The sequence below is a fragment of the Scomber japonicus genome, chromosome 6, assembly GCF_027409825.1.
Source record: "Scomber japonicus isolate fScoJap1 chromosome 6, fScoJap1.pri, whole genome shotgun sequence".
Taxonomy (NCBI): domain Eukaryota; kingdom Metazoa; phylum Chordata; class Actinopteri; order Scombriformes; family Scombridae; genus Scomber; species Scomber japonicus.
Window position 1 is genome coordinate 12,258,156 of NC_070583.1, and position 14,255 is coordinate 12,272,410.

At 38.4% G+C, this 14,255-nt stretch overlaps 1 protein-coding gene across 1 annotated transcript in view; it reads right to left on the reverse strand.

Moving 5' to 3' along the window:
• The window catches only part of rasa2 (RAS p21 protein activator 2), a 28,804-nt gene extending 16,321 nt beyond the window's left edge, over positions 1-12,483 (reverse strand). The window contains exons 1-5 of the mRNA XM_053321396.1: positions 12,113-12,483; positions 9,295-9,418; positions 3,848-3,951; positions 3,652-3,746; positions 1,143-1,219 (exon numbers count right to left, since the gene is read on the reverse strand). Coding sequence (XP_053177371.1) covers positions 1,143-1,219; positions 3,652-3,746; positions 3,848-3,951; positions 9,295-9,418; positions 12,113-12,170 — 458 coding nt within the window. The 5' untranslated portion in view covers positions 12,171-12,483. The remainder of the gene's footprint in view (positions 1-1,142; positions 1,220-3,651; positions 3,747-3,847; positions 3,952-9,294; positions 9,419-12,112) is intronic.
• Positions 12,484-14,255: the final 1,772 nt, after the last annotated feature.

Sequence of the window (14,255 nt, forward strand, 5' to 3'; positions counted from 1 at the left end):
ACCTTAAAACAACCCACTCAGTACAAAGATTGGTGAGTGATATGATCTTATCAATGATTACCTCTGTACATCTATTTAAAAAAGGGACATTACATATACACCATATTTTCACTTCAGAGGTTTTGAAATCATGTCTATAGTTACTGAAAAAATGTATACAGCTGAAAATAATTTGATTTACTGCAGTCTGGGGCTGCCACAATTTCCAAAGTTCAAGGTGATATATAACTTTAAAAAAATGGGTTTTGGGCCATTGGTCACACCAAAAAAAGAAATATTTAGTCTATTACAATTTAAAATAAAAAACAGGAGTAAATCTTCACATTAGAGAAGCTGCAACTATGACAATTCTTTGCTTGAAGGCTTGAACTGAAGATTAATTGATTATTAACATGGTTTATTTTTTTGCCTAATTTTAATTAAGTGTTTCAACTAGACAGCAGTCACTGTAGCTCAGAAGACAAGAGGAAAGTTTTTTTTGTTTCCTCTGTCATTAGGCTCAAGTTGCTGTTGTTGTGCTGACACAAAAGGTAAAACACTGATTTAGTTTGCTTAACTGACCAGGACAGTAGCACAACAGCCCCACTGTCCTAGTCCCATGTCTCAAACCACACATCTGTTTAATAGTCCATTTCCTGCATGGTTTAGAGGGACTGTCCACTTATTTCCATATTCATAATTGCTTGTCATATCCATATGTTTGATACTATAGTTAAGGTCAAACAACAGTTTACACATTGTCTTGTTCTGTCGCTTTCATTTTGCTTTTTCTCTTCTCATTGTATTATTGCAGGCCATATCTAGTTTTGTAGGTTGTTTTCACCTGTATTCTCTGTTTGTTTTGTGACCATATAAGATGCATATGATAAAGCATTTCAACACAAACTCGCTTGCTTTCAAAAATGTTGTAAATGAACCAGAACTTGAATTTAAAGAACTGGAACACAATTAAATGAGAACGGAAGGAAGGAATTAAAGGAGGAAGCAGGATGTGATCATAGGCCAGAGGAGGGGCTCATGCTGTTCTCAACTTTTCAATTCTATCATGATTACAATTTCACTTCAAAACTTGTCAGAAATTATACAATAACCAACTAGATATGACCTCACTTGTCTGGCGTGAGAGAAATCTAGGTACTCACCGGACTAGTAAGTGTTGACCTACTGAGCCATTCTCTGTGATCACTTCATTCAGTTTCATCTCCAGGTGAACCTTGCCCTGTTAAACATGAGGAGAGGAGAGCGAAAGGTGAGAACTTACAAATGGCTCATGTCATGATGTGTGTCTTGGTGGTCTTGAGTGAAAAGTGTCTCATAAAATCCCAGGTTATAGGAATATGGGTTTCCATTCAGGAGAACGTCAGTGAATGAATACAGGTTTGTCTTTCTTTACTCCAAGTTCACAGAGTCAGTAATGAGCTTAAAGAGGTCAAATAAGATAGAGAAGTAGGATGTATTTATATTATTCAGCCTGTCTAACCACTTACTCCATTTTACTATAGACATGCAACAATACTTTCATAACTTGCCTTTACTTAAAAAAAAAAAAAAAAAAAAAAAAAAAAAAAAAAAAAAAGACGTTACCCGTTTCTCTCACTGTCATTTCAAACCACATCTTGTTATTCTCTGTCCTACTTGTGCTGCTTTATGTTAATGGAGTTACTACGTATGACAGGAGCCGCAGCAGCTGTGAACTTTTTTTTTTTTAAATCATTCAAAAGGATCTTTATGGGGTCAGGTGCGGTGAAGGCTGCAGGTCTCGCCTTCGGAAGTGTCAAAGTCAGAGCTAAGACAGAGTGAGAGAGCTAAACAAAAAAAAAAAAAAAAAACGCCCACACACTTGCACTCTGCACATTTGGTTGAGATGGCGAATAGTTTTCTGATGCAAGATAGGCCTTTTAGCTTATATAATGCTAACCAAATGAGCCAATATCATCAGAAAATTAACACTCATATTACAACTACCTATCCTCCCCATTTGGAGTGAACGTGGTCAAAATGTTACTTGTTGTTTGACTCATACAATTCCTATTACTGTAATTATCTTCATTAACAGAGCAGGTTCACTATGATATGGGCTAACACAGCCCACAGAATACATTGCATGGATATGCACACAGTTGCTGTTTAACTACAAACCAGTAAGCATTGCAATGACACCTCCATCACTCACTGATATAACGTTGCAGTTGAAAGTGTCTACTTGTGAGTGAATCAGTGTAGCAACACATACCCAGAATAGCCTAGCGTGGGCTAATGGCAGTGAGAGTCAATACGTTAGCTAGAGCACAGAAGTGGTAGTGTGCTGTAGTTTCACCAAACACAAGCAAACCACAAAACACATGTGATCAAAGAAAAATACAGTTGAAACGGAACAACCCACATGCATTCCCTATATGTGATAGAAACTAGACCCTTACCCCTCAAAGGAATTATGATAAAAATGCTGAAAGGCAATGAAAAAAAAGAAACCAATACAGTTTCAACACATAAGACGCACATTGGACCACAAACACCTCATCAGTACTACAGCTATAGTATACTGTCATGATCATCAGCCACTGCTGCAGTAGCCACATAACTGGCTAAAAAGGAAGCCAGCTGATCTAGTTTAACTGCTCTAGTTTAAGAGTGAAATTAATTCATAAATTAAAACCTGAGTTTACAATTCACCAATTAACTTTCCTATCAAATAATTCAGGGTTCAACAGCATCAGTTATCAACTTTGTAAACCCCACGGAGTATAGACTTCAGCAGAATATTTCCTCTTTGGCTTTGAGCAGGTTAACATGCTGGTATCATAACAGAATGACTACCTGGATTTAGGTAGTATGCAAAGTTAAAGTAACCATCTTGTACGCAGTCACAACAAAGGCAGGAGTGAGCTGCTGACAAATCTTTTAACCAGAAGTATGAATAGTGACTTCTATAATAATAACAACATCATTGAACTAATATGAATTTATCATTTGTAATATAAACAGTTTCCACTGTACTAAGCTTCAAAGCTCCCTGCTGGAAAAATCTAGTTTTTCCAATGGATTGTGATTTTCCCAATTTTACATTACAAGAGTTAACAATGTGCAAACTGTAATCCTGTAGATATATGATTCTTGCTTAAAAGTCAGACAAGTCAGACAGAATTATTTTACTTCCTTCATGTCATGATATTAAGACTCAGCAAAAATATCTCAGACATGATTCTTGCATATTGTCTCTCACTTTCCTGCAGCCGGACTGCTCAGATACTTGGGTGCATTTTTTTTTAGTCAGAGCTGACAGCAACAGCAGCAACCAATCGATGAACAGAGTCAAGCCTGTCTCTGCATTTCAAACTGTAAAAACATGACAGCCTGCGCAGAGACTATTAAACCTTACTTTGACATGGAAATGATCTTATCTGCATGCAAATTTTAGACTACATGCGAGTGAATTTCCTGCTTGTTATGTTGGGGTGCTGCACGTTATCAAAGCATGCATGCCGAGCCACAGGTGAGCGGTTGTCACTATCAACAACTTCATTGTCAACTTCAAAGCATGTGGAAGACAAACACAAAGTTTTTACATTAAAATCAGGATGGGATGTGCTATCACCTGAGTGTAAAACATGTTTGTGACCCATCACCAAAAACATCTTCCTTAGAGATTACCTGGACTTCAGAGTTAGGATCCACTGGATGAAGGCTAAACCAGTGCTCCTTCCCACTGTATTTACAAAGGTCATCCTTCCGGATCGATACCTTGCCTAAAAAGACAAAAAAAAACCCAAACATGCACATATGCAATTACAACTCATCTATTGAGATAGGGAAATATACTTGTGAAAGTGTACTTATTGTGACTTACCAACTGGTAAGTCCCTTTGGAAAACGCTCTTGGCGTAAACATAGAAGGATAAACACTGAAATGGACGTGGGATCTCAAAGTAGAAGTCCTCTCCATAGAAAGGGCTGCAAACAAAAGGCAGAGGTTTAAACTCAAACAAGACTGTGGCTTTGGGCAGAAGTGTGTGAGAATGTGTGTGGTACTGTAGGTGGTGTGATGTGTGATAAACCAACCAGATTAGAAGCAATAACCTGGGTTACCTTACGCAAACCATGACTAATAGGATTAATCAATGATCAGTAAAACCTGACTGTTGATTCTTGACATGGGTTGCTTTAGTGTTATCAAACTATACAGACTCATTTATGTGGAGTTCATTTCTTTTTTAAGAATCTCTACACTGCAAATTAAAAATAAAATGATCACATTAAGTCTTAAAATCTTATCGTCTGGGGGGAAAAAAACTAAAAAAAGTCACTGCACTTTATTTCAACTACCACCAATCCAAACGAATATGTTTTAAGAAGAAGGATCAAGTGTTTTTATGCTAATGTGGAAAAAAAAGCAACTTGTATCCTCTGCACACAGGCATTTCCTTTTCCTTCCAAAAACATCACACAAGTTGACTTCTGGAAAGACTGTCTGTACCACTTGCACATACTGGGATTTGGATCAAATTTACGTCTGTTGCTATTCCAGGTCTACAATATTTTATCTCTGTACCAAACAGGTGAGCATCTGCACTCAATAGTTAGCTGGGATAGGCCGAGTCAGTGACTCACACCAGCTGCAGTTAATAAATGATAAAGTTATGTGAGTAATACAATGGTGCATGTGGCAAACAACTGCTGTCTATCACTTCATGTACCAAATGTTCTTTTTGCAGTCTTCTCAACTATATCCTTGTCATTTGACTTAATGTAACTCTATGTAATAAATGATGATTACTGCAAATTCTAATTCCTTATTAATAAACTCTTGTTAGGTGATGAGTTTGATACATTTATGGTCCCTGATTAGGTTGAAAAGAAAAGATTAAAAAGAAACATTTTGGATAATGTGTTGTGTTGTGCTACAGCCTAAACCAAACAATATCATCATATACATGCCCTAGTATGATAAACACAAGACTGTGTGAGTTTACTGGGACGTGAACTGTCTGAGCAGAAGGCGAGCGACACAGGGAGCCCTCATGACTCATCACTGTGTTGGGGAATGTTCTTGTTATGTTGTAGCTTTAAAATCTGCCACCGTTGCCATTTATTGTCCTCCGAACATTTCTTTTCATTTATTCAATATGCAACTGTAGAGTGAACAAATGCTGTTAACATGATCTATTAAGTGGGAGCTAGAATCAATACAAATATCTGGAAAGGGAAGATTTAGACTTTATGATGTACTGGGAATTAACATTTGGAGAAAACAAATATGATATGGTTAAAAAGGCACCCAGTAAAAAATAACCTAGGAAAAATTGTGATGACATTTTCAAGTGCAATTAAGTATTTTCATTTGTGAATCATCTTCCAGTAATATTCTGGTATGACTGTTTAATTAAACGTCCAAAAAATGCCTATTAGAATTTCTCAAAGCCCAAGATGACGTCTTCTAATTGCTTGTTTTATCTGACCGACCAAATCCCAAAAAAGTATTTACTTCACAATGATGTAAAACTGATAAAAGCTGCAGCAAATCATAACAATGGACGGACAGCAACGAGTCAATGTTTGCCTATTTTGCTTGAAAAATTCCAGAAAGAATTAATCGATTATCAAAACAGTCTGTTGATTAACTTATCAACTAATCAAGTGATCGTTACAGTTCTACAGTTAAGCTAGCGGTCTTCAATTACATCTGAATTTACAGAATGGAGGGTCTGAAGAATTAAACATTCATTTAGAGCTATGATGATTAGTTGATTTTGTTAATCGACAGAAAATTAATCAGCAACTATTTTGATAGCTGGATTGTATAGAATGAATAATACAAAAAAAAAATCAATAATAATAATAATCATCATTAAATGCATCCATTCACATTCTTTACCCACTTCAGCTGGGTGGCCTTTCCCAACATGCTGGTGAGAGGCAGGGCTGTTATCATATCTTGACTTTCAGTAGAATCATGTTGTGATGACATGATGACCTGACCGTAATGTGTTACTGGTTTTGCAGCAGAACGGTCTAGATCTCTTGGTGTTGAGTAGGACTGACTGCTGTGTAGGACTGACTGTTGTGTAGGACTGACTGCTGTGTAGGACTGACTGCTGTGTAGGACTGACTGCTGTGTAGGACTGACTGCTGTGGCAGAAACACACAGAGAGCCCGAGCATCTGTGCCGCTCGCTCCTGCCAATGTAACTACCTCGAGACCACGACTGGGAGCTAGACAGCTTGATGTGACATAGCTGATTGTAGGTTAAGCACTACCTCGATTTATGTGCTGGCTGCAGATGGACCACCTGTCCCCAACAGACTGGATGGTGCTTAGACAGTTGTGCTGGATTAACTGTTCATATGTTCAAGTAAAACTGCAATCCGTGTTCAGGTTTTTCTTACGAGTCATCTTAGAACAGTTCAGCTGATAAAAATTTGAAAGTCTTTTGATTTTGAAGCGGGCAGAAGAGATAAAAAAAATAAATAATCAAATGCCTGCATGAGATAATCTAAAGCAGCATCAGGAACTTCAGTTTATAGGTCATGTGCCACGATCAATTATACTTCATGGTTCCACTTTCTCTGTCTCAGGTAATTCTGTATAAAAACCTCTTTACTAGTACCAAAGAGAGCCTGGTCATATCGCTCTTCAAACCCTGCATCGATGCTATATAGTTCTGCACTCTGGATGGTGAAATATCTTGCCTGACACCGCGCTCGGTTTGGCCGACACATCCAGCGTACACCCACACATCCCACTCAACATCACATGGAATTATGCACTTGTAACCTCCCCGTTCTGCACACACTTGAACATACACCCACTGTGCTACCCTACCTTCCCTTCTGTCATCGTCCTAGCTTCGAAATTATGTGAGAACAGCTAGGTAGAACCACTTGACCACGACTGTTTGAACACGCCTGCTTTATCCAGGGGATTAGCTGCAATTAGAGCTTCCATACAGCCTTTAAACCGTTAGAAATAGGAGCCCATACAATAGGTATGAGTCAAGCACCATTGCATAAAAAAAAACACCAAATTTGAATGATTATTAAGATGTGCTAAACAGAGGCTAAGGTAGTTGGGAGTGACATAGAGAGAAAGACAGGGAAGAGCGTGGGAGGGCACACTTCCTCAGAGACTGTAAAATCCTTTTGAATGGCACCGAAATCAAGAGCGAGGAAAAAAAAAAAAAAGAGCTGTTGCGAAACACCTAAAGAAGGCTGGCCCATGTTTACAGTAAGATGTGCAATGATGTAGATAGAAACCTAAAAGGCTTCCTGATCTCCCACACCTTTCTGTGAACTGCCTGTGAACATGCAGCTATTGGTAAAATAGCTCATTTCAGACAGAATTACGTGTTTTCTAGCTCAAACTGGTACCACACACACACACACGTCCAGCTCTGAGTCATGTATGGACAGTTTCTAAGATATGATCAAGTGACTGCATTTAAAACTGAACATTTCTTCCACGATAGGCCAACAACGAACCAGAGTCCCAAGTCCTCAACAGGTAGATTTTTTTTTTTTTTTTTAACATCAGCTCTGAAAACAAACTGAAAATTGTACAACTTATAACAGCCGACAGTAATGCTCCGAAAGGCTTCACGCTGTACTGTTATTTTGGTTTCATTTGAGTGAGCCAGGTCTTCCATCCGGAGGAAAGATCTCAGAAGCACTCATCAAGCATGCAGCCAAAACACAGACAAATAAACTGTACATACATGGCTAACCTACGTGCATTATAGAAATTATACCTGGTTTATAAATCAACATTCCTGAAATGGGATGTTGCATTTCATACTTTACTGTCATCATACTAATTTCAGTAATCATGCCAGTCCAACAACCACTGCACTGACACACTCAGTTACATTAACAAATAAAGTACCAGTCCTGGGCCTGTGCAATATACACTGTTCTTTCCCTTTGATGCACTTTTTATTTCTAGATTTATGAGTCTTTCTTGTGTGTCTTTTTAACTTCACTCTTTGAAAGAACGACCGCACAAGAGTTCCTATGTGTGCATGCACAAATGGCAAATAAAGTTCTTGAATCTTGAATCTGTAGCAGTCAAAGGTTTGGACACACTGTCACATTACCTTGAATGTGTAGGGTTCAGATTTTTGACAATTTTGGCTTTGAGTGAAAAATGTATACAGTATTTAAAGAGAGATGCAGCACAAACTGAAACACTTTTTTAAAATAATGTTTTAGCACAAAAATATTCCCCGCTTACTCCTACAGTAGCAAATAAAGCATTTTAGCATTACAATTAAAGCAACCATATAAAATGTTCACTGCAAGGTTAAAAGATTTACTCCAAAGAGGAAATAATAAAACAGAAAAAAAGAAAGAAAAAAAAAGACACTGAACTTCAGCCCGCATATACTCAGAGGGATGTTTGGATTTCTTGTGTAGCCAACATCATTTGCCATAGATGAGGTGTGCAATGACCTCACATGATAAAACCCTAGACACTAAAACTCCCACACACAACTGTAATCTTTTCCCCTGAAAATTTGTTGACTTATATTTGGTCAACTGAAGTACTGACCAGGAATATGTGTAGTGAATATACACTTGGCTTTCAAACTGATGATAGGGAGTTGTCCTGAATATTGATTACCAATCTTACCACAGTTTATATTTTATTACTATGGCTAACTTAAAGGTTCTGTATGTAGGAATCACAAATTCCCTCTCATTAACAACAACTGTGGCTGTTAAGTGTTGTTGCAAAATTAGCTGGAGAGCTAATAACTGCAGGGTGTTTCTGGTTGGACAACACTGTTTTTTTGTTGTTTTGTGTTGTTGAAATTAGTGGGCGAGAGGAAGGAACTCGGGAGCACAGTAAAAAGTGAAATAAACGACTTGGGTAATTCAAATACAAATCAGTCCACTGACTGTTACAGGCAACCCAGAAAGTCGGTGAAGGTCTCGTTTTTTTAAGTTTCAACAGTACTCATTCACTCATTGGCAATAAAAAAAGTTTAATATGTGTAAATTCTTTCACAATTCTACATATAGAACCTTTAATACTTCCTGCTATTAGTCATGAACCCACCAAAACTTTGAGATTTCTCTCTAATAATCTCAATTAAAACTTAACTATTCATTTACAATGTGTCAACATGCAGACACTAGTCCATACTCAACAGCAGAACAAATAATAAATGTAAATGTAAAGTTTTAGAGCAAACCATTTACTGAAATGTTAGGCTTACCAACACCAAACTGTACAATAAGAACTTTAAAACTGTAACTTTAACTAATCTACATTGAAATGTTTCAGGGGTGATCTGCTTACCTGACACTTTTGTCAAACACCTTAGTGCGGAACACCTCCTCCTGATCCAGACTTATGGTGGAAAAGGTACAGAGATCCCTTTGTCGATTTGGACCTGAGACCGGACCCAGGTTTTTAGCTTCACCTACAACAACAAGAGAAGAGCATCGTTACCATCTCAACTGGCCTCAAAGTGACAGTGGTCTATAGACGACATTTCAGCAAAGATACAGACCTTCAAGAGTTTCATAGTTTGAAAAATCTTCACACTGCTAATTCATTATAATACACCTGGTGGTGTAGACTCTGGCAACTCTGAAAATCATCTTGAGCTGAGTTTGGATTAACAAGTGTCTAGTCTTCATCTCCAGGAGAGGAGGAGGAAAAAAAACAATCAAACTTAGTATTAAACAAAACTGAGGTTGAATTCACTGAGCCTGACTCAAACCAAGCTAGTCTTAAGTAATATTATTACGATTGCAATCAAACATGGTACATTTTAAAATTTGTTTTTATATTTCAACATCCTCCTATTCATATGGGGACACTGGCTGTTGTCAGTTATCAGGGCAAGCTGCAGAGCGGATGTAGCTGAAGTACACATATGTGGTTAAAGAACACGAAACATTGACTTCCTCAGCATAACCAGTGTGACGATACAGCGCTGATTCACAAATGACAAACACCTTTGTAACACACACACACACACACACACACACACACACACATACACACACAGACCACTTGACTTACATTAACGCATGATGGCAGGCCCAGATTACATGCTATGGGTTTTTGAGCAACACATGCATGAATAATGCACAAAATAAAAGGCGAGATTCAACAATTAAAAAGGTCAGACAGCTGAACAGAAGTCACTGAAAATACTGCAATATCAATATCTTCACAGTGAGTAATATTCAGACTGAATTAGAGGGACACACAGTGGTCTAAATTGGTCCTTTAGTATTAAACAGGTAGCCTAAGCTCAGGTGAAGGCCTTATTAAGAAAAGCCACCACTGAGATTGAGTATTTAACAGGCTATTAATAATGGTGTGTGGCTAATCTTAGGAGTAGACGGTAAAAACAGCCAAGTTGTCGCTAAGCTTAGACCAGGATGACCTAGTGGGAGTAGAGCACATAAGCACATATGCACACAGACACAAACACAAACTGTACACTATGGCGAACCAACCCTATAGCCAACTCCTCTCCTCAATAACATTTCCACTAAAACAGAAGCATATCACCCTGTGAAAACCATGACCTAAAGGTCAGAGAGTATACTTAAACAATACCCAATTTAGCTGCGGACTATTTCGATATTTAGCTAGATTTCCAATCAGTTTATGTAGTAAATAAAGGAAAATATCTGTAAAAGTATATGTTTTCCATGCTTATTAGAAAATAATACATCTTTACAGAATGCCACCTCCATTGATGCAGACTAAAGGAAAAAGGACAAAGCGTCAACGAGGAAGAATGGAGTTTCGCAAGACTGCAAAGTGAGTTACATGCCATTATAGTTCCTCTATTTTGTTCTGCTTACCGTTTTCTCATTAATTCATAGTAGTGAAACTGACATTTGTCTTCCTATTGTGTGCCTATGCATACAAGCCTTCCACACTATTTAGCCCTGACAGTAAATACAGAAGAAGACTGACACACAAAATGTTTCCATTTTTTTCATCTTAATTAAGATGAAGCAATGACATTGTGGCAAATGTATTCATAACCATAACCAATTATCTCAGACACCATCATAGGGAGCGTGCTGCCACAGTGGTGCGATGTAACAAGGAGAATACATAAAAATACAACTTTTAGGACATCCAGTTATATATGGAGTAAAAGTGTATTACAGGAACCATAAGTGCTGGAGTATTTTGAATGAAATGTTTAAAAGAAGGGCAGCGTTAATCTAACTTAATTCGTCAAAAAAACAACAAAAAAACATAACAATTACACATTCAAAACACAGACACACAGCCCAGCCTGTGAATGAGGATGAGGAAACCAGCTTGTGTAGTATGAGTTTAGGACAGTGTTTCCATCAGATGCAATGAGACAACCATGTTCCAATGGTGACGTTTAATCAGTGATGAGACTTGCTAATTGTATTTAAAAATGTCTTGAATAACGCGTCCACATGTAGGTCAGAGACTATCATTCAGAAAGCTGAAGGGAAACTGTGCAGCTATGTGATGATATTGAACTCTGATCATCAGGTTAATCACTTCCTCTCCTATCAGCTAACATACCAGTGTGATATTGTGATATGTGCGATGATTGACAGCAGTGATATAGATACTGCTCTACATTTAACGCTGGCTACGTCTGACTTAACTTGAGTTTTGCTGCCTGAGACGTTTTTTATACGCTTTAACCTATGTGATGACTTTAAATTGTCACAGAAATTCACTACTTGACTGTCAGATGCCTGAATGGTTTAGTGACGGTGGACTGCTAGCCGACAGCGTTAACTTAGCTTACAAGGAAAGCTTAAGTCTACACAAAACGCCCACATTTTTTGAAAACGTTAACATTTCGAATCCACAATTATAAACACTTAGTGTACTCGGACAGCTTCATTGTTGGTCGCATCGCGCTGCCCCATGAATGAAATCATCCACAGCTACTAGCTGCTGCTAGCAGGCTAAGCTAACCTGACGTTAACCAGCAGCCCGACCAGATGAACTGGCTGTCTATGCCTCCACACGGTCGGCTGGTGGTAGCACGCCGCGCCCCTCCGGCTTCCCCTCTCGCCACTTGCCTTCTTCTCCCGACCTCCCCCCTCCTGTGAGAAACTGAGGACATCGGTTCGCCAGTCAAACTTACATATTTTCCCCCGCAGGCTCTGTAAAATCCGAATCGTCGCGTCGTCCTCTTCCGCCATGGTCCAAGCTGACTGTCGTCGCTGCTCCGGTGCGCTCAGCGCTGGTTGATCATATCCGTTTATGAATGCAGGCTGAGTGGAGGAAAGACAGCCCCACTGCCGCGTCACGTCAGGCTCCGTACACACGGGTGCCTCAATGTGTTTGGATCAAGCTTCCTCAAAAGTCGAGCCCCTTTGCCTTGGCTAGTACTTCAGCCTGGAGATGGTGTGAGTCTTAAGCGGGCTTTAAGGTCTCCCTGTGTGGCAGCTCAGTATGCAGCAGCAGCACTGGGCGGAGAATCAACTTGTACACCTATTTTAGCCAGCTAATCTCACGTATCAGCGCTTCAACCTGTCCGTATGTGTTAAGGCTAACATAGTTTAAGATTTTTGAAACTCGAAGAGCTGATAACCACTACTGCAAAAAGTCGCCAAGCTCCAAAAACGTAAATGAATTACAAACAAACACGCACAAAATGGTAATTTTTTTGCAAGCACGTCATAGCTAACTAGTCTATTAGCACTCTAAAAAGTTAGCAGGCTAAAAGTGCTTTCAACCTATATAGCTAAAAATCAGCAGTTTAAGAGAAATATGTGCTACAGAAAATTATGTCAGCATCCATTGCTGTAAAGTTGTCATGTCCAACATATCTGCATTTGGCAAGAATATTATAGCCTATGTACTTGGGTCATATATCACTGACATATTCATTGAACAGATCATACAGGATTTCAGATTTTGTTTCATTATAAGAAGATATAGTACGAACAATTGGCTTTCCCGGTGATTATGCTTTAATCAGTTTAGTGTGAGTTAAGCCATACACAATTATTGACATTTTGCACAATTTTTCACAAATACAACATTCCTTGATTTTGAATTCAGAATGATTACTTACTTTATCTGTATTGAAATCCTATGATTGACATCCTTTGTCTTTTACCTTTCAAGGTGATGTTGCTTTGTTTGTTGCAGGCCTGATCCTCATCACTGATAGTAACAGGGAGCCTGAAAGGGCAGTCAGGTACTGTAACCACAAACGTTTACACCAACTTTCTATGTATCGTTATATCTGTTAACATCTACAACATACTTGTCCCCCACACCTAGACACTGGACATCTAAATGTGTTTCTGCATTATTAATCAGACTTACCTTTAGACATGTGGCAGCAGAGATAGGGGCTTTCCAACTGTACGTCACACAGTTCTTTACTACTCTTAAACATTTGGTCACATTCAGGCTATTGCTGAATGGATTATTTAATATTTTATATCTTAATTTTTTAGGGCTTTATAAAATGGATTTTATTTTGAGACCCTTTATAAAATTAGACCAGGAATATATTTAGCATATGTTTTAAACAATAAAAGATATATAAAACTAACTGGTCATCATACTTTCAGTTACATTTGTGTCATATTTTGTGAAAGCACATTAGCATAGATAGCATGTGCCCTTTGGTATGTTGAAGTGATTGCATGCAAATACATGTTTGTTCCTCACTGTACTATTACAATATGAAGATTTTACTTCACACTTAGTGCAACTAATCTTTACCTCTATCAAACTGCAAATCCTCTCAATGCCATTAACTAGATTATAAAGTGTTGCAGCCACAGCTTTAATAGGTAGTCATCCCTTATTAAATGGCAGATATTTGAGATATGGGGAAAACGTTACCTCCAAGGTATAATCAGAGTGCTGAGATGTACCAAAACATATGATCCACCTGTTACATTGTGAACCTAGTCTAAGAAAGTAGAAAGGAAGTCAGGAACATCTGGAGATTGAGTCTTGAGGCCCAACTCTAGTTTCAGCTATGTGCAGGGAACCGAATGAATGAACTTCTCAGAAGGGCCGCTGGTCCCTGAAGGACCAGGAGGAGCAGATGACCACCATGTGGCTTTACATTTAGGAAATTGTGTGCTGTGGATTTCTTTGAACCAATATGAAAAAATCTTGCTATTAGCGACAGTATCAGAGTATCTGTGTTCTTGTATGACATATTGGTCAGTGGTCATGGATTGATACCACATCTTCAGCTTGACTAAAGGAAGACAAGATGTAACTGTTCAGAGTATCAACAATATTTATTTAAATAG